This window comes from Schistocerca nitens, chromosome 1 (assembly GCF_023898315.1).
Source record: "Schistocerca nitens isolate TAMUIC-IGC-003100 chromosome 1, iqSchNite1.1, whole genome shotgun sequence".
Classification (NCBI taxonomy): Eukaryota; Metazoa; Arthropoda; class Insecta; order Orthoptera; family Acrididae; genus Schistocerca; species Schistocerca nitens.
In genome coordinates this window covers 167856305-167875685 of record NC_064614.1, presented here as the reverse complement: position 1 = coordinate 167875685, position 19381 = coordinate 167856305, and the positions used below count along the sequence as shown (strand labels likewise).

Below are 19381 nucleotides of genomic sequence, written 5' to 3'. Positions count from 1 at the left end.
TGTTTCTATGAAACTTGTGCCCAGCTTAAGAGCAAAAGGAGTTGTGTCAGTGAACAAAGTACCCATTAGGAGGGATACACAGAAACAAAAATGCGTTGTACAATGGAATGAAACACACCCACTTGTTACTGAAGGCAGCTTTTCCCTATGTACTTCCTGCTTATGCAGTTTAGTGAGATGGTCAGTTGATAGCTGTGGATAAAACTGCAACAACAGTGAAATGCAATTTGTAGGTACTATATTAAAACTTTACAGGTTAGAAGGGCAGAGAAATGGTTTGACAGATGGGGAGTGGGGCAATGGGAGGGTAGGTAGAAACTAAAAGTATTGAGGTGAGAAGAAAGTGGGCAACAACAGAAAAGAAGCAAACAATAAAAATATTGTATGAAATTTGAAAGAGAGGAAAAAGAGGTCATAGAAATAAATTTGAAGGAAATGAAAATTGGCAGAAATGAGAGTTCGTTGACTGTTGAGTGAAATGTGAGGTAGACAACTATACGAGCAACTAGTGTTGCCAGTGACCAGGTTCCATCAATTTCATTTTATATGACTACATCTATCTCATCATTAGGAGTATTTTTCCCTTTATTTATTTGTTAAAGAATTTTACATATGTTACCCATTCAGCTATTTTTTGTGTCGTAATACCTGGACAGATAACCAGTTGTAATGTATTTTTTTAATCTTCATAACATAATGCTGCTGGGTTCACATTACCTCATGCACTTTTATACTCGAGTTCTTCAATGAGCTAATAATTTTCAGTTGTGATTGCTCTTACCTATTAGGTCTGTCTTTATTGGTAAGCTAAAAATTTCCAAATTTTGACTGGTCATATTTTGCATTGTATATTCTTGAAGCATACCTCAGTGGATAGTTTTGAAAGGAATCTCACATATGAGAAGCTCATGTGAACTTATTATTCGTCACACTAGAAACTGAAAGATATGTGGAAGTGTTCCATGAACCTGCTGACATTCTGTTAACAACTTCTGAACAGATTCATGTAGTGTGACAGATCGGAGCTTTCAAAAGAGCACACTGAGTTTGATCTGGAAAATATATGAAACAAAATTCATCTGGCTAAATTTTTTTATCCAGTCGCAAAGATTTATAGGAGGTAAAGTAAGTCGGAATGATTTTAGAAAGCAAGGAAACGACAACCTAAATTTTCAGTGTCCCATTTTGGATTGGAAGGCAGATGTTATGGTTTGGAAGGAAAATGTTTACTACATTTGATGATAATTACTTCCTTTATAGTACGACTGTTCATTGTTCTTTGTTGCACTACTTGTGGAATTTTTAGCCTGCGGCATGGAAATTTCAAAACTAATTTTCATATACTTCTTTTCATGCCTCCATCTGCAAACAGTTAATTCCTTGTATTTCCTAATGCTGAAAACTAATCAGGCAGCCTTAACATTTCTGCAATTGCAGTCTGAAATTACGAAATTCAAACTGTTGCTTTGCGGACCTGTATGCAGTGCAGTTATTTTGACTGTATGCAATGTTCAAGCACATAGGTTGGGGCTTATCACTAGACTGCATGCCTGTTGCATTTCATGGAAATTTGCACGACTGCTTCTAACTCTTTAAGTACTGTAAAAGGCATGTGTGTCAGTCTGCATGCATCTCGTGTTTATTATTAGCAGGTATTAGTATTGTGTTTTTGGGGAAGAAAAATATATACGTAAGCAGTTTCATTGATTACTGAGATAAAAACAGAATTTTTTAAAGCCAGTGTAGCAGGTATGTATCATACAAATTTAGTAATATCACTCATTTGTAGAAATAAATGCTACATAAAATCGTTTAGTGGTTCTAAGGCTACCATTTGGTTCCTTGTTGACCAGTCTGGTGTGGGAGTTGAAGATAGCAAAATGAAAGCTGAAGTTTTAAATCGTTCACACAGGAGAATTGAGCAAACAAAGTCATTTGACCATTGGACAAACTCCCGTATGGGCATCATTCTAGTAAGCATCCCTGGCATAGAGAAGCAGCTGAAAGATTTGAAAGCAAATAAATCAGCAGGTCCGGATAGAATCCCAGTTCAGTTTTACAAAGAGTATTCTGACATTGGCCCCTTACCCAGCCTGCATTTATCGTAAATCTCTCGCACATCACAAAGTACTGAGCGACTGGAAAGAAATGCAGGTGACGCCAGTATATAAGAGGGGTAAAAGAATGGATCGTCAAAATTACAGACCAATATCCCTAACTTTGGTTTGGTGCAGAATCCTTGGACATATTCTAATGTTAAACATATTCTAATTTTGAATATATTAAACTTTCTTGAGACTGAGAAGCTTATTTCCGTGAATTAGTGTAGTATTAGAAAACATCACTCACACAAACCTCAGCTTGCACTTGTCTCACATGGTGTATTGCAAACAATGGGTGAAGGGCAACAGGCAGATTCCATATTTCTAGATTTGCAGAAAGCATTTGACATGGTGCCGCATTGCAGGCTGTGAATGAAGGTATAAGCATGTGGAATAAGTTCAAAGATATGCTAGTGGCTTGAAGACCTCGTAAGTAATTGAACTCGTTATGTTGTCCTCAACAGCAAGTGTTCATCAGAGTCAGGAGTGCCTAGGCAAGTGTGATAGGACCACTGTTGTTCTCTATATACACAAATGATTTGGCGTATAGGACGGGCAGTAATCTGTGGATGTTTGCTGATGATGCTGAGGTATACGGATGGGTGTCGAAGTTGAGTGACTGTAGGAAGAAACAAGACTTAGACAAAATTTCTAGTTCATGTGAAGAGTGGCAGCTTGCTCTAAATGTGGAAAAATGTAAGTTAATATGGATGAGTAGGAAGACTGAATCTGTAATGTTTGGGTGCAGTATTACTAGTATCCTGCGTCACACAGGCATGTCATTTAAATATCAGTGCATAATGTTGCAAAGCAACATGATATGGAATGATATGTGAGAACTGTTGTAGGGTAGGGGAAGGGTTTATTGGGAGAATTTTTAGAAAAAAGTGGTTCACCTGTAAAGGAGACTGCATATAAGACACAGATGCGACCTATTCTTGAGTACTGCCCAAGTTTTTAGGATGTGTACTTGGTCAGACTGAAGGAAGATATCTAAGCAATTCAGAGTTGGGCTGCTAGATTTGTTACTGGTGGATTCAAACAACAATTACGTGTTACAGAGATGCTTTGAAAACCCTATGGGAATCCATATAGAGAAGATGACATTCTTTTCGAGAAACACTATTGAGAAAATTTTGAGAACTGTCATTTGAAGCTGACTGCCAAGCAATTCTGTTGCTTCCAACATACATTGCACTTAAATACCATGAAGATAAGATACAAGAAATAGCTCTCATATGGAGGCATATAGATAGTCATTTTTCCCTCGCTCTGTTTGCGAGTGGAAAAGGAAAGGAAATGACTAATAGTAATACAGGGTACGCTCCACCACACACCGAACACTGGCTTGCTGAGTATCTGTGTACATTTAGAACAACTTTCATTTTATTTTATAAGCCAGACTCATTGCATTTCCCACCACCATTTGACAGCCTTTGTTTGTGCTTGCTTATAATCAACACAACAATTGATTTATAACACCAGTTGGGCCAAATTCTCGTTTTTGATGGTGTTATTATTAGGAAAAATTTTTTTCTGGTATGAGGCAAGTTTTTCGTTATACGTGACAATACAGATCAGTAGCTTACAGCATTCCTTTTTGATATGCATCTATTTATATCCTCAAACAGCTTAGTGAAGACTTGCTCTCTCCACCTTTTTTTAGGAGAAGTGTTATTAGATAAAATTAATTGCTTGAATACAGGTTTGACTCTTTCAAATTTGTGTGTGTGTGTGTGTGTGTGTGTGCGTGTGCGTGTGCGCTTTTCTTCCCGTTTCTGTATTATGTCACCATTTTGACACATCATTGGGAAATGTCCTTTTATTCCCCTCCACTTCCTCCCTCTGCTTGAAAACTTTCTATCATTTCTCTCTCCTGACTTTACAAACACTCAGGCCAGTTATTCCTCTGTTAGCAAAAATGTGTGTGTGTGTGTGTGTGTGAGAGAGAGAGAGAGAGAGAGAGAGAGAGAGAGAGAGAGACGGGGAGGGAGGTTTTACAAGTGCCTGAAATTATGTTTATGATGGGCAAATTTGGGTGTTCAGATCATTAGGCATGGAAACTAACTGCATTGACAAAGTGAAAGAGAAATACTTATAAATCTTTCAAAAAGGGCAAGGTTGCTTTTTGATTTATAAGGGCAAAAAGTTTTGATGTGGAAGGTGATTAAGAATTGCCACATTTCATATCAATAATAGTTTGTATCCTGTGTGTTGTTTAAATGACCGACTCAGTTTGCTGTCACTGAAGGAGCATTGGGGATTTACGTGTGAAACTGTCTTTGGTATGGACGTATATGATAATCAACATCTTGGCTGCCTGTGCTTTCCATAATAATTTGCAACTAAGAATCTGTTTGCTTTTACTACTTTGTCATCATTAGCCTACACTAGAGTGTATTGCAGAATTATGGTGGTGTCATGCATCCTGCCACCCTCCCAAAGATGATGACTGATGTTGCCTCACATCTTCATCGTAGGATGTTGTGGCATTTTAGTATATTACGACTTTCTTGTGTTGCATTTCATCCATCGTAGGTCATTCCCAGAAGAGAAAGGCCATTAGTTGTCATGATAATGTTGTCATCTTATAGAGATACTAAAAACTTACTTCAGTTCTGTTTTTAGTATCATGTGGCAAAGACTTTCGTAAAGTTACTGAACAAATGTACAGAAGTGATATGTTTGCAAGTCACCCAAGGGACTGTGACAGATGTATAGTAAAAAATTAGTTTGATGCTGCTTTAATAGAAAATAAATGCCAAAAGACATTTATTCCACTGTCACATCTGTAATACACAGCTCTTTAGTTTGGTAAACAGTAGAGTTCAAGTGCCACTATCAGAAAATAAATATGGACTACTTTCCAGACTTCACTGTAAATGCAGCAGGAAAGCTTCAACTTTCCAAGAGTCAGTGCCATCTGCAGTAAATGACAGAGCAGTTGTGTACTGGAGAGGGATGTTTAAAAGGAAAACATAACAGCCAGTGATGAACTAAAAGACAGTCTTAGTGAAAAGATCTGTCAAACAACAGAATCATTTGAAAATACAAATTAAAAAAGGAAAGAAAAATTGCTGGCAGGAAGGGGGACAACATTGTACACAGTGTTGGGAATAAAAGGGAAGAATAGAAAAGATGTGTTGTCCATATATCTGTTATAATTACCTTGCTTTGAGCAGCTCAGAACACAGATGCATACACAGAAAAAATTATTATAAATGTTTTGTGTTGACCATGAAATATTATAACTGTATAGGTAATGTATCACAAGGAAGGAGAGGGAGGGAGAGTCAGATATTTAATATTTTTTGGTTTGTGTTCATAATGCCCTTGAAAACTTCTCCAGCAGCCCTCCGATCGTTACGATATTTTCAGCCCCCCACCCCCGATATACACACACCACACACCCACACACACCCACCCACACACACACACACACACACACACACACACACACACACACACACACACACCCCTACCTTTGCCCCTTTCTATCACATTTACCCCTTTAACCCACCATTATGAATTTTGTTTTCCACTCCAATGTCGAGCCTCATTCGACACAAATTGTCATAGCTCTCACCTGCTCCATTGTTGACTCTGTACTAGGCATCAGTGCTGCATAGTACTTTTATTTAAGGAAGCCTTTGTTAACTAGGTATTGACTTGTAGCTGTTGTGTTGAGAGAAAGTTTGTAATTGTTACCTTCAAGTTAGTTAGTGTGAAATGGCTAGTTCTTTACACACAGTTCTTTCTGAGGAAGAGAGTATAGAACTTTTAGAGCGGTGTCTAAGTGAAAATGAGATTGACAGGGATTTTGATGATAGCGATTCATTTGTATGCAATACGAGTGAAATGACTATGGAAGCAGGCAACTCAGAATAATTTCAAAAAGATATCGCACAAAGATAAGTTTTATATTGTAATGGTTACGTAAATATAGTTGAATGAAAGCACACTTTTTGTCTGATTGTCGGTCAGTGGTCTTATTGTTTCCACAGAGAGACTCTCACAATTTTCTGTGGTACACTTGTTGTCCCCCGGGCAGCAGTGATTTGAATAAGAGCACACGATGACAGAATGCAAAGGATTAACCTGTCACTTTAATCATATCTGATGACAAAATTATAGTGATAGGAGTAACTCAGTAAATAAAGTGACCCAGCAGGTGATATGTTGTGGATGATTTTTAAAGTTGTGATCAGATTTCTTAAATTTAATAAAATGTTTTTAGAAGCTTGGTAATTGTTTGCATGTTACACCATCGACCTCTATAATATCCTGAAGTTCTCAGTGCATGTCAGCAATAACTACACTAAATTGCTCTATCTCTGGCATATTTTCATTTTCACTGCTTTTATGAGAAATGCGTCATATTGTGATACTTCCCTTAGTACAATTCTTGTGTCTATTAATGTCATTTTCTGCATAACAGCCCCACTTACTTTCTCCATGAAGGCAGGTGCCTAATACTATGTTCAGCTAAAATTAGTGTTGTCACCTTCACTGAGGCCATTATAAACAATTTTTATGGAATGTAATGCACAGTGTTGAACATGGATTTCTTTCTGCATTTGGTTGCTGCCATTGTTGTTGTGGTCATGGTCTTCAATCTGAAGATGGGTTTAATGCAGCTCTCCATGGTAATCTATTCTGTGCAAACCTCTTCATCTCTGAATAACTACTGCAACCTACATCCAATTCACTGCTTTTTATATTCATGCCTTGGTCTCCCTCTACAATTTTTATCCACCACACTTCCTTCCATTACCAAATTGACTATTCCTTTATGCCTCAGGATCTGTCCTATCAACTGACCCCCCCCCCCTTTTTCTTTTCTTTTTTTTAGTTAAATTGTACAATAATTTTGCCCCCCCCCCCCCCCAATTGAATTCAGTACCACCTCATTAGTTTTTTGATCTACCAATGTAATCTTCAGCAGTCTCCTGTAGCATAACATTTCAAAAGGTGCTGTTGTCTTCCTGTCTGGACCACTTAGACAATAAGTTTCACTTCCGCACAAGGCTATTCTCCAGACATAGATCTTCAGAAAAAACATACTAAACTTGAACTAATGAGTTTATTATTATTATTATTATTTTCACAAACACTTTTCTTGCTATTGAAAGTCTGCTGTGAACATCATCTCTACTTCAGGCATCATCTGTTATTTTTCTTGCCAAATAGCAAAACTTGTGAACTAGTTCTAACATCTAATTTTCTGATCTAATTTCCTCTGCATCACCTGGTGTAGCGTCATGTCTTCATCTACCTATATTCTTCTATTTATTTATTTATCTATCTATCGATTCCTTTACCCTTGTTTTACTTTTGATGACGATCATCATATAATCTTTTTCAAGACACTATCCTTTTAGATTAGATTAGATTAGATTAATACTAGTTCCATGGATCATGAATACGATATTTCGTAATGATGTGGAACGAGTCGAATTTTCCAATACATGACATAATTAGGTTAATTTAACAACATACTTAAGTTAATATAACAACTTTATTTTATTGTGTTTTTCTTTATTTTTTATTTTTATTTTTTTATTTTTTTTAAAAGTTGTGCACAGAGCACAACTTAATCATAGCTAACACTTGGTTTAAGAATCATGATAGAAGGTTGTATACATGGAAGAACCCTGGAGATACTAAAAGGTATCAGATAGATTATATAATGGTAAGACAGAGATTTAGGAACCAGGTTTTAAATTGTAAGACATTTCCAGGGGCAGATGTGGACTCTGACCACAATCTATTGGTTATGACCTGTAGATTAAAACTGAAGAAACTGCAAAAAGGTGGGAATTTAAGGAGATGGGACCTGGATAAACTGAAAGAACCAGAGGTTGTAGAGAGTTTCAAGGAGAGCATAAGGGAACAATTGACAGGAATGGGGGAAAGAAATACAGTAGAAGAGGAATGGGTAGCTTTGAGGGATGAAGTAGTGAAAGCAGCAGAGGATCAAATAGGTAAAAAGACGAGGGCTAATAGAAATCCTTGGGTAACAGAAGAAATATTGAATTTAATTGATGAAAGGAGAAAATATAAAAATGCAGTAAATGAAGCAGGCAAAAAGGAATACAAACGTCTCAAAAATGAGATCGACAGGAAGTGCAAAATGGCTAAGCAGGGATGGCTAGAGGACAAATGTAAGAATGTAGAGGCTTTTCTCACTAGGGGTAAGATAGATACTGCCTACAGGAAAATTAAAGAGACCTTTGGAGAGAAGAGAACCACTTGTATGAACATCAAGAGCTCAGATGGAAACCCAGTTCTAAGCAAAGAAGGGAAAGCAGAAAGGTGGAAGGAGTATATAGAGGGTCTATACAAGGGCGATGTACTTGAAGACAATATTATGGAAATGGAAGAGGATGTAGATGAAGATGAAATGGGAGATACGATACTGCGTGAAGAGTTTGACAGAGCACTGAAAGACCTGTGTCGAAACAAGGCCCCCGGAGTAGACAACATTCCATTGGAACTACTGACGGCCTTGGGAGAGCCAGTCCTGACAAAACTCTACCATCTGGTGAGCAAGATGTATGAAACAGGTGAAATACCCTCAGACTTCAAGAAGAATATAATAATTCCAATCCCAAAGAAAGCAGGTGTTGACAGATGTGAAAATTACCGGACAATCAGTTTAATAAGCCACAGCTGCAAAATACTAACACGAATTCTTTACAGACGAATGGAAAAACTGGTAGAAGCGGACCTCGGGGAAGATCAGTTTGGATTCCGTAGAAATACTGGAACACGTGAGGCAATACTGACCTTACGACTTATCTTAGAAGAAAGATTAAGGAAAGGCAAACCTACGTTTCTAGCATTTGTAGACTTAGAGAAAGCTTTTGACAATGTTGACTGGAATACTCTCTTTCAAATTCTAAAGGTGGCAGGGGTAAAATACAGGGAGCGAAAGGCTATTTACAATTTGTACAGAAACCAGATGGCAGTTATAAGAGTCGAGGGACATGAAAGGGAAGCAGCGGTTGGGAAGGGAGTAAGACAGGGTTGTAGCCTCTCCCCGATGTTATTCAATCTGTATATTGAGCAAGCAGTAAAGGAAACAAAAGAAAAATTCGGAGTAGGTATTAAAATCCATGGAGAAGAAATAAAAACTTTGAGGTTCGCCGATGACATTGTAATTCTGTCAGAGACAGCAAAGGACTTGGAAGAGCAGTTGAACGGAATGGATGGTGTCTTGAAGGGAGGATATAAGATGAACATCAACAAAAGCAAAACGAGGATAATGGAATGTAGCCTAATTAAGTCGGGTGATGTTGAGGGTATTAGGTTAGGAAATGAGACACTTAAAGTAGTAAAGGAGTTTTGCTATTTGGGGAGCAAAATAACTGATGATGGTCGAAGTAGAGAGGATATAAAATGTAGACTGGCAATGGCAAGGAAAGCGTTTCTGAAGAAGAGAAATTTGTTGACATCGAGCATGGATTTAAGTGTCAGGAAGTCATTTCTGAAAGTATTTGTATGGAGTGTAGCCATGTATGGAAGTGAAACATGGACGGTAAATAGTTTGGACAAGAAGAGAATAGAAGCTTTCGAAATGTGGTGCTACAGAAGAATGCTCAAGATTAGATGGGTAGATCACGTAACTAATGAGGAGGTATTGAATAGGATTGGGGAGAAGAGAAGTTTGTGGCACAACTTGACCAGAAGAAGGGATCGGTTGGTAGGACATGTTCTGAGGCATCAAGGGATCACCAATTTAGTATTGGAGGGCAGAGTGGAGGGTAAAAATCGTAGGGGGAGACCAAGAGATGAATACACCAAGCAGATTCAGAAGGATGTAGGTTGCAGTAGGTACTGGGAGATGAAGAAGCTTGCACAGGATAGAGTAGCATGGAGAGCTGCATCAAACCAGTCTCAGGACTGAAGACCACAACAACAACAACAATATTTTTTGTTTTTTTTTTCTTAATTTATATCTAAAAATTCCTCTATGGAGTAGAAGGAGTTGTCATTCAGAAATTCTTTTAATTTCTTCTTAAATACTTGTTGGTTATCTGTCAGACTTTTGATACTATTTGGTAAGTGACCAAAGACTTTAGTGCCAGTATAATTAACCCCTTTCTGTGCCAAAGTTAGATTTAATCTTGAATAGTGAAGATCATCCTTTCTCCTAGTATTGTAGTTATGCACACTGCTATTACTTTTGAATTGGGTTTGGTTGTTAATAACAAATTTCATAAGAGAGTATATATACTGAGAAGCTACTGTGAATATCCCTAGATCCTTAAATAAATGTCTGCAGGATGATCTTGGGTGGACTCCAGCTATTATTCTGATTACACGCTTTTGTGCAATAAATACTTTATTCCTCAGTGATGAATTACCCCAAAATATGATGCCATATGAAAGCAATGAGTGAAAATAGGCGTAATAAGCTAATTTACTAAGATGTTTATCACCAAAATTTGCAATGACCCTTATTGCATAAGTAGCTCAACTCAAACGTTTCAGCAGATCATCAATGTGTTTCTTCCAATTTAATCTCTCATCAATGGACACACCTAAAAATTTGCAATATTCTACCTTAGCTATATGTTTCCCAGGTCCCTTGCCCAGATATCCTCTCCCTCTCCACCCCCCTCTCTCCACCTCCCCCTCTCTCTCCACCCCCCCTCTCTCTCCACCCCCCCCTCTCTCTCCACCCCCCCTCTCTCCACACCCCCTCTCTCTCCACCCCCCTCTCTCCACCCCCCTCTCTCCACCTCTCCACCCCCCTCTTTCTCCACCCCCCCTCTCTCCACCCCCCCTCTCTCCACCCTTCCCTCCTCTCCACCCTTCCCTCTCTCCACCCTTCCCTCTCTCCACCCCTCCCTCTCTCCACCCCTCCCTCTCTCCACCCCTCCCTCTCTCTACCCCTCCCTCTCTCTACCCCTCCCTCTCTCTACCCCTCCCTCTCTCTCCACCCCTCCCTCTCTCTCCACCCCTCCCTCTCTCCACCCCTCCCTCTCTCCACCCCTCCCTCTCTCCACCCCTCCCTCTCTCCACCCCTCCCTCTCTCCACCCCTCCCTCTCTCCACCCCTCCCTCTCTCCACCCCTCCCTCTCTCCACCCCTCCCTCTCTCCACCCCTCCCTCTCTCCACCCCTCCCTCTCTCCACCCCTCCCTCTCTCCACCCCTCCCTCTCTCCACCCCTCCCTCTCTCCACCCCTCCCTCTCTCCACCCCTCCCTCTCTCCACCTCCACCTCTACCTCTCCCTCTCTCCACCTCTACCTCTCCCTCTCTCCACCTCTACCTCTCCCTCTCTCCACCTCTACCTCTCCCTCTCTCCACCTCTACCTCTCCCTCTCTCCACCTCTACCTCTCCCTCTCTCCACCTCTACCTCTCCCTCTCTCCACCTCTACCTCTCCCTCTCTCCACCTCTACCTCTCCCTCTCTCCACCTCTACCTCTCCCTCTCTCCACCTCTACCTCTCCCTCTCTCCACCTCTACCTCTCCCTCTCTCCACCTCTACCTCTCCCTCTCTCCACCTCTACCTCTCCCTCTCTCCACCTCTACCTCTCCCTCTCTCCACCTCTACCTCTCCCTCTCTCCACCTCTACCTCTCCCTCTCTACCTCTCCCTCTCTCCACCTCTACCTCTCCCTCTCTCCACCTCTACCTCTCCCTCTCTCCACCTCTACCTCTCCCTCTCTCCACCTCTACCTCTCCCTCTCTCCACCTCCACCTCTACCTCTCTCCACCTCTCCCTCTCTCCACCTCTACCTCTCTCCACCTCTACCTCTACCTCTCCCTCTCTCCACCTCTACCTCTACCTCTCCCTCTCTCCACCTCTACCTCTACCTCTCCCTCTCTCCACCTCTACCTCTACCTCTCCCTCTCTCCACCTCTACCTCTCCCTCTCTCCACCTCTACCTCTACCTCTCCCTCTCTCCACCTCTACCTCTCCCTCTCTCCACCTCTACCTCTCCCTCTCTCCACCTCTACCTCTCCCTCTCTCCACCTCTACCTCTCCCTCACCCTCTCTCCACCTCTCCCTCTCTCCACCTCTCCCTCTCTCCCTCTCCCTCTCTCCACCTCTCCCTCTCCCTCTCTCCACCTCTCCCTCTCTCCACCTCTCCCTCTCCCTCTCTCCACCTCTCCCTCTCTCCACCTCTCCCTCTCTCCACCTCTCCCTCTCTCCACCTCTCCCTCTCTCCACCTCTCCCTCTCTCCACCTCTCCCTCTCTCCACCTCTCCCTCTCTCCACCTCTCCCTCTCCCTCTCTCCACCTCTCCCTCTCCCTCTCTCCACCTCTCCCTCTCCAGCCCCCCCCCCTCTCTCTCTCTCTCTCTCTCTCTCTCTCTCTCTCTCTCTCTCTCTCTGACTTCTTCAGACAATCAGATTTTAGTGTGTTAGTGCCATAGCAGAGTTGTGAGGAAATCGGACAGTTCCTCCCCCCACCCTCCCCTCCACATATACACACGCACATTAGTAAAAATCATGGTGCAGAACTGTTGAGAAAAACATTTTGTCGTTATGTGTAAAGTGGCATTATCTTACTACTTTTTTTACAGTAACATAAAAATAGTGAAAATTAATGGGGTTTGTATTTGTTAGTGTTTACTGCAGTTACCTCACTGGATTGTATTACCAACTTTGTAATTTTTAAGATACTTCACAATGTACTAGAGGCATCTCTCATGTTGAGAATAATGAAGCGACACTGAAATTAATTTCTCTGTCACTTTTGAACTGTGAGAAATAAGATCTCATTTGGTACACACACGAAGGCCACTATTCATAGTTGTAGCTTGTGTGTGTGTGTGTGTGTGTGTGTGTGTGTGTTGGCTGGGTGGGGGTGGGGGGGGGGGGTGTTACAAGTAGTTATTTGCTTGTTATAAAATATTGCAAAACATAATACTTGAATAATCCTGTACAACGCGCAGTAGTAGTTACTAAATGGTCCTTGCGTTCGTAAAGAGAAACCACAACTGACAAAGAGGTCAGAGAGAGCATGAATGGATGTAACATTTGGATACAAAAGTTATTGTAGTCATATGGGTTGTTTAATTGCTACAGCAAAAACTTACCGTTTACATTCTTAATGTAAAACTGCAGCCACTCTTGCAAGCTTTTTTAATATTATTATTATTATTATTATTATTATTATTATTTTATTATTTTTATGTGCCACAACACATCCTTACCCGGTAGAATGAGTATTAATAGCACAAGGCAGATTACACCTATTGTGTACAGCATCCAGTTCCCACAGTACCATGAGTAAGTTAATTTTATTTCTCACAAAGATGATGATGGTTACCAGAAACATCAATAATATTTTGTACATACCTTTTATGTAGTTGATGTTTTGTGTGTTTTTTCCAAATTTTTGCAGTGAAATTTTGTTGTGATTATTTTTGTGTATACATACATCATAAATATTGGGATATATACAAATTACGTGGTGTACAGATCGAATTCTTGTGCTTTGTCCTAATTACACAACCTATTTTCTTCAAAATTCATTATTAAATGAATTCCATAGGCAGATGGAGTAATAATAAATTACAATGATTGCTAGAGAGAATACTGAAGCAGTGTATAGCACATTCCTGATATTTCAGTAGTTTTGCACATGCCCATACTTGAACAGGAACCAATACAAAATTTCACACAAACAAGGTCTTGCATATCAATAGATGGAAGCACATTTTCATAGCAGGGAATCATGGTAAAGAGAAATCTCAAAATGTGATTTGGTAAACTGAGCTAGCAAATTAATTGTTTCAGATGATGCACATTAAATGCCAGTAATAGGAAGTTAAATGAATGTAGCAAATCGAAGTATCAATTAAAACTTTTGTTTTGCAAATCAGTTAATATGAGGACAGTATGGGTGTCCAGTTCGTACCCTCAGGCGGTAAACTGTCAGTGTTGCTGATAGTCATAATGAAAACTAGGAAATATCTGTTTCTAACTTTTAGCATTGTTAGTTTCTCCATTAGAGGTAGGAGGGCCACATCATTTATAACCCAGAATAAGGGGTGTCCACCTATTGTGAGAATGAAGAGAGACAACAATGAAAGGAGAGATATGTGAGAAAGAAAGACCAAAGACAATATATTGGTAATCACTAAGCTAGCTTCAGTCCAGAGATGATAGAGGAGCAGAGTGGCAAGTAAGAAAGGATTGATCAGAATAACAATGAACAGTGGGATGAGCAGTGCAAATAATAAGAAAAAGAAAATCTGAAATGAATTGGGGAAAACAGAAAAAGGAGAAAGGGTAGAGTTAGAGATGAAGAGAGGATGATAATTTTTTCCCATCTCCTTATCTACTTTCCTCTTAGATAATAATTGGTCTATGCATTCCACTTGTCATTTATTTCATCTCAATTCATCGTTACTTTCACTTAGTCCTCGTATCACCTCTGGACTGAAGTTGGCACATTGCTTAACAATCTTTGATCTACTCCTTTCTCTGATTCTTCTCTGTTCATTGTTCTCTCCTCCTCCTCCTCCTCCTCCTCCTCCTCCTCTTTTCACGTGGTTCCCTCTCATCCTTGGGTTTGAGTGGTCTACCCGTACTACCCAACTTTTTGAGTCCTATCCCCATTTCCCCACCTGACAGTAGGAATATATTTTTTTCTGCTTTTAATGTTTCTATCAGTATTGCTTGAATGTTGCCTCCTGAAGGTAGTGCTGGTTGTACTGATCAGCCATATTGTCTCCTTGTAATTTTACAGTAAATTTTCATTTTGGTGTATAAAGATTCGTTATTACTTTTTTAATAGACATCACTCCACATCCTCTTGTAATTTACAAAAAGAAACACACATACATATTTTTGTTATTAAATGGAAAATAAATTGGCAATTTGAACCCAATCTGATATGGGCCTGATGTTGTGTTAGGTTCAGTGACATCAAGCGACTCTGGTCACTCCACGCAGATGGACTCCTTCTCCAACAGTTCTGTGGAGGTAGGAGGAAGCTCTTCCCCTCCCTCCCAGGTCCGGCGACATTCGGCAATGCAGCAGGGTAAGGGGCTCTGGGCATATAACAGACTGACTCTTGATAACGCCATAAATGAGTGCCTGGAAATGTGGGTCTTCGGTTTCCCTCGTGCGGTAGCATGCGTAGGCAACTAAAGTTGCTGGAAGCCATTACTGATGAAGAATTCTGCAGTAGACTTTCATTGTCAGTAGGCCGTGAGACTGGGTTTTATGGCATTTAGCACAGGCAACCATGAATGAAATACAATTCACTGTATTGGCAAACATGTGCATTGCTTATGCATGGGAATGCTATATATTTTTTATTCTAGATAATCTGTATTTGTATTCTTACATTAGTTAATGAATACTGTAGTATATATATATATATATATATATATATATATATATATATATATATATATATATATATGGAAACATTCCACGAAGGAGAAATATATCTAAAAACAAAGATGATGTGACTTACCAAATGAAGGTGCTGGCAGGTCGACAGACACACAAACACCTGCCAGCACCTTCATTATATATAATAATAGTGTCTCAGGAACTCCAAGCAGGGTCAGAGATTGCATAAATTCTGTAAAGAAATATGATGAAATCATCTTGAACACAGTAAATGCTTCAACCCCCCACCTCTCTCTCTCTCTCTCTCTCTCTCTCTCTCTCTCTCTCTCTCTCTCTCTCTCTCAACACACACACACACACACACACACACACACACACACACCTGTTGTCCACATACTGTGCCTCCACCTCACTATGACACAGACCCAGAGATCTGCGAGCCACCAAAAGTGTTCTTATCTTTTTGTTGTCAGTGATGTTGCTCATGCATTTAGCATCAAATGGATGGCTTTATACCTTTTTTTTAGGTGTTGTTCAAAAGGTTTTTCAGAACATTTTAACCACGTAACATTTTCTTGACTCATTGTGTAAGGCACATGTCATGAGACAGGAGAGGGATTTCACTTGAAGCATTAATTTCAAGTTGTAGTGTATGTTTGTTTCCTTATTCCTCTTTTATATGGTGTTCATCACTTTCTCTACTTCTATCCAGGTTAGATCCATCTCGACATCATGAGGGTTCTCATTTTCTTCATCCATGTTTCCATTGCTATTTAGTAACTCTTTAAAGTATTCCTTCATCTCCTTGAGTTGCTGTACATACTACTCTTGCTTTCTTTTTATTTCTCATCATGATATTTTTTGTCTGAAAAAATACTTCTGTTTGAAAGCTGCTTTGTTTATGGAAATTGTACCTGTGGATCTTAAGAGTAATCAGGAGTTCAAAGTAAGTCAAGGACTTCCACAGTGTGTTATGTAAGTGTACTAAAACCCGCAGTCATATACAGAGAAAATATTTCCTTCTCCAAGAAGAAGTAGAGTCAGGGATAATTTGAAATACATATAAACACTAGCTATCAGAAGCAGGAGGGAGGGGTGGGAGGAGATTTCATCTGGCGAGAAAAAAGATAACAAAATGTTCCCATTAATTACCAAGTAATTAAAGGCAGTCAGGATCCTGTATCAAAACAAAACAGGAGAAGAGATAAATCAGCATTGAAAATTTAGCCACAAATAAGATTTGGGAACTTAGAGGTTAAACTTGGGACAAGAGGCACTCATTAGTGCAGAGCTATGAGCACAGCCGATCATAAACACAATGTAATTAATACCAAAATAACACCAACAGTGAAAGGGAGAAGAAATAAAGAAAGGAGAAAAAGAGTCAAATGGGTGGAAAGGGGGGGGGGGGGGAGGATGACAAGCTCGTTAAAAAAATGAATGAAAAATAAATATTACAGAGAAAAATATAATGCAGAATGATAGCAGGGACGAGGCAGACAGGCTTGCAAGGAAGGTAGACAATAGTGAGAGCAAGTAATGAAAATGAAGGCAGTTAAATGGCAGGAATCAAGCATATTTTGTAGAGCAGATTCCCATCTGGGGAATTCTTAGTCCATTCCTTATTTAGTGCATTCATTATATATGTGTTGGAATGATAAATCTAGTTGTGTACGATCCTTCTAGGATAATAGTGAGAAATAAACAGAATGGTCAGTCTGGGTTTGTATTTGTGTATATTCACTGCAGTTTTCTTGTTTGTGAAGGGTTAGATCTTTTCACCAATGGAAAGGATAGGAATTGCCAGAGCACACTACTATTTGTAGTTGGCTTTGAAATGTACTGAGGAGTGGAGTTGCCTACAGTCACATGAGGTTAACTTCGAGGAAGGTGGAAAAAGATTCAGTTAAGTGACGATAATCTTTTCATTTCTTTTAACAGGTGCATTGATCCAGATATCAAAACTTAATCTCCATCCTTTTTGTTTATTTCTCCTCTTGCTTGGACTTGGAAATAGTCATTCTTCTCATGCAGTAGGATTATAATCGTATGTTGAAGACCTGTAACATTGTGCTTTGTTTATATTCCGTAATACTGCAACCCCAATGACGGAGTTAGGTGCCAGAGTGGTTAAGATATCTGTATCACATTCAGGCAGAGGAGTGTTGAAATCCTTGGCTGGCCATTTAGATGTCCTTAGAAAACCCTTAGAAAAGGACCTGACCAATTTCCTTACCCTTCCTTGTTGAATATTGACTTCTGCTCTGTCTCAAATAATCTAACTGGCAGGATGATAAACCTTAATCTGTTCTTCATTCCTTTTGGAACTACTGATTTTCAGATGGATTATTTTTACTGCCTCAACTTTAATAAGAGTTGAAGAATGGGACTACATGAACAGTTTGCTGGAAGTCATGACCTATTAGATTGCTGCTGCACGAGGGGAAACTTCTTTCTGTTTAATACAACTTAGAAGAGTCTGTCAGTATTGACACCAGAGTTTATTGAGACATTTAGGAGTTATCAAGAGTTTTGTTTCTTACATGAGTATTTTATCATCACATAACTGTAGAAAAAATTATAATATACAGATAAAATATTTTTATAGCTGTGTTTACTTCCTGCTTCTTGTGATGACTTGATAGTATTGTTGTTATGTTGTTTTTATTTAGTTTCTTCTGTCTTACTTCATGGGGAAAAGTAGTTCAATGTAAATGAAGCATGATATGTGTTATATGTGTGTTGCAACATTTTTGTTGTGTCTTTGTTTTCCTACACTTAATTCTGTTATCAAGGAAAATTTACTGCTTCAGTTTCTAGATAGAGAAGTCTTTAGTAATTTTGTGTAGTTCATTTAGTCAATAAAGAGAAGAAATCCAGTTGGTTAATAATGTGCCATTTCTCAAATATTTAGTGTAATGGTTCAGGATCAACTGATGATTTGAAAGTAAATGTAGACTTTGAACTTTTAATCATCTGGATTGTTGTGTATCTGTGCTATTTTTCTAAGGAATCTTATATCCTAAACTATCAAGGAAATATGGAGTCTGATGTGCTGTCTGAAATGTCTGGATACTGGGATGTTAATGATTGAATTAGTTTGTAGGGTGATATGTGAGCCTTCTTATAGAGATTTGCAAACTTCTTTCTTGTGATGTCGTAGATTGTTGTTTCACTGAAGTGATCCCTAAATGTTGGCATGTGTTGATCAGTGTCTGAGACAGTTAAAGATTCTTGAGAGGTTTATGGGTCATCTTAGGCTAACTGCACTGTTGAATCATCCATAACCATTGAACAGAATCTGATAACTGCTCCACCCGTAAGGATCAGCTAGGTACCTAGAAGTAAATACAACATTTGCTGAAGAATTACTTCTAAAAATTAATCTTGGATTTACCCATCAGTAAACCCATTGTTGACCATAGCATGATTGATTTTTTGCAGTTTCCTTTCTGTGAAATAAAACTGCAACTGTACTGAAACACAGCTGTGTTTTTTAAATGTTTATCACGGATTCTTTCAAAATGGAGTGGTTTTTCTACTTCAGTTCATTACTGCCTTACAATGAATGTGTATTGCAACCAATAAAGAATTTAATGCACCAAGCCCACATCTTAGATATTCTTTTTGTCACCAGTACAAGCATGATCTGGGAAATTTACGTGTAGTGATGTAAGTCCGCCTCAGTTTTCCATTGACACATTTCATTGCCATGCATTTAAATGGATAAGTTAAGAGAGAAAACTAATGCATATCTTAAAATGAAAGTAAACAATTGTTTCATGCCCTAAATTTTGAAGGGCAGTGTAAAATTTATGTGCTTTGGCCTTTGTTTGCCACTTATATCTTCATTTGAAGTTTGTTGCAGGAATAGAATTCACCAATAAGTGTTATAAGACAATATGAAATAGTTTAAAATGAAAGTGTTATATAGAGCGGAGAGAAACAGAAG

At 39.3% G+C, this 19381-nt stretch overlaps 1 protein-coding gene across 11 annotated transcripts in view; it reads left to right on the top strand.

Annotated features, from left to right (window-relative positions):
• The window catches only part of LOC126244429 (rap guanine nucleotide exchange factor 2), a 327255-nt gene that overhangs the window by 281443 nt on the left and 26431 nt on the right, over positions 1-19381 (top strand). For 9 of the 11 annotated variants that reach the window (XM_049948247.1, XM_049948243.1, XM_049948246.1 and 6 more), the window contains one exon: positions 14984-15109. The exons of the other annotated variants lie outside the window; for them this stretch is intronic. In XM_049948247.1, the coding sequence (XP_049804204.1) occupies positions 14984-15109 (126 nt within the window). The remainder of the gene's footprint in view (positions 1-14983; positions 15110-19381) is intronic. 11 annotated transcript variants of the gene reach the window in all.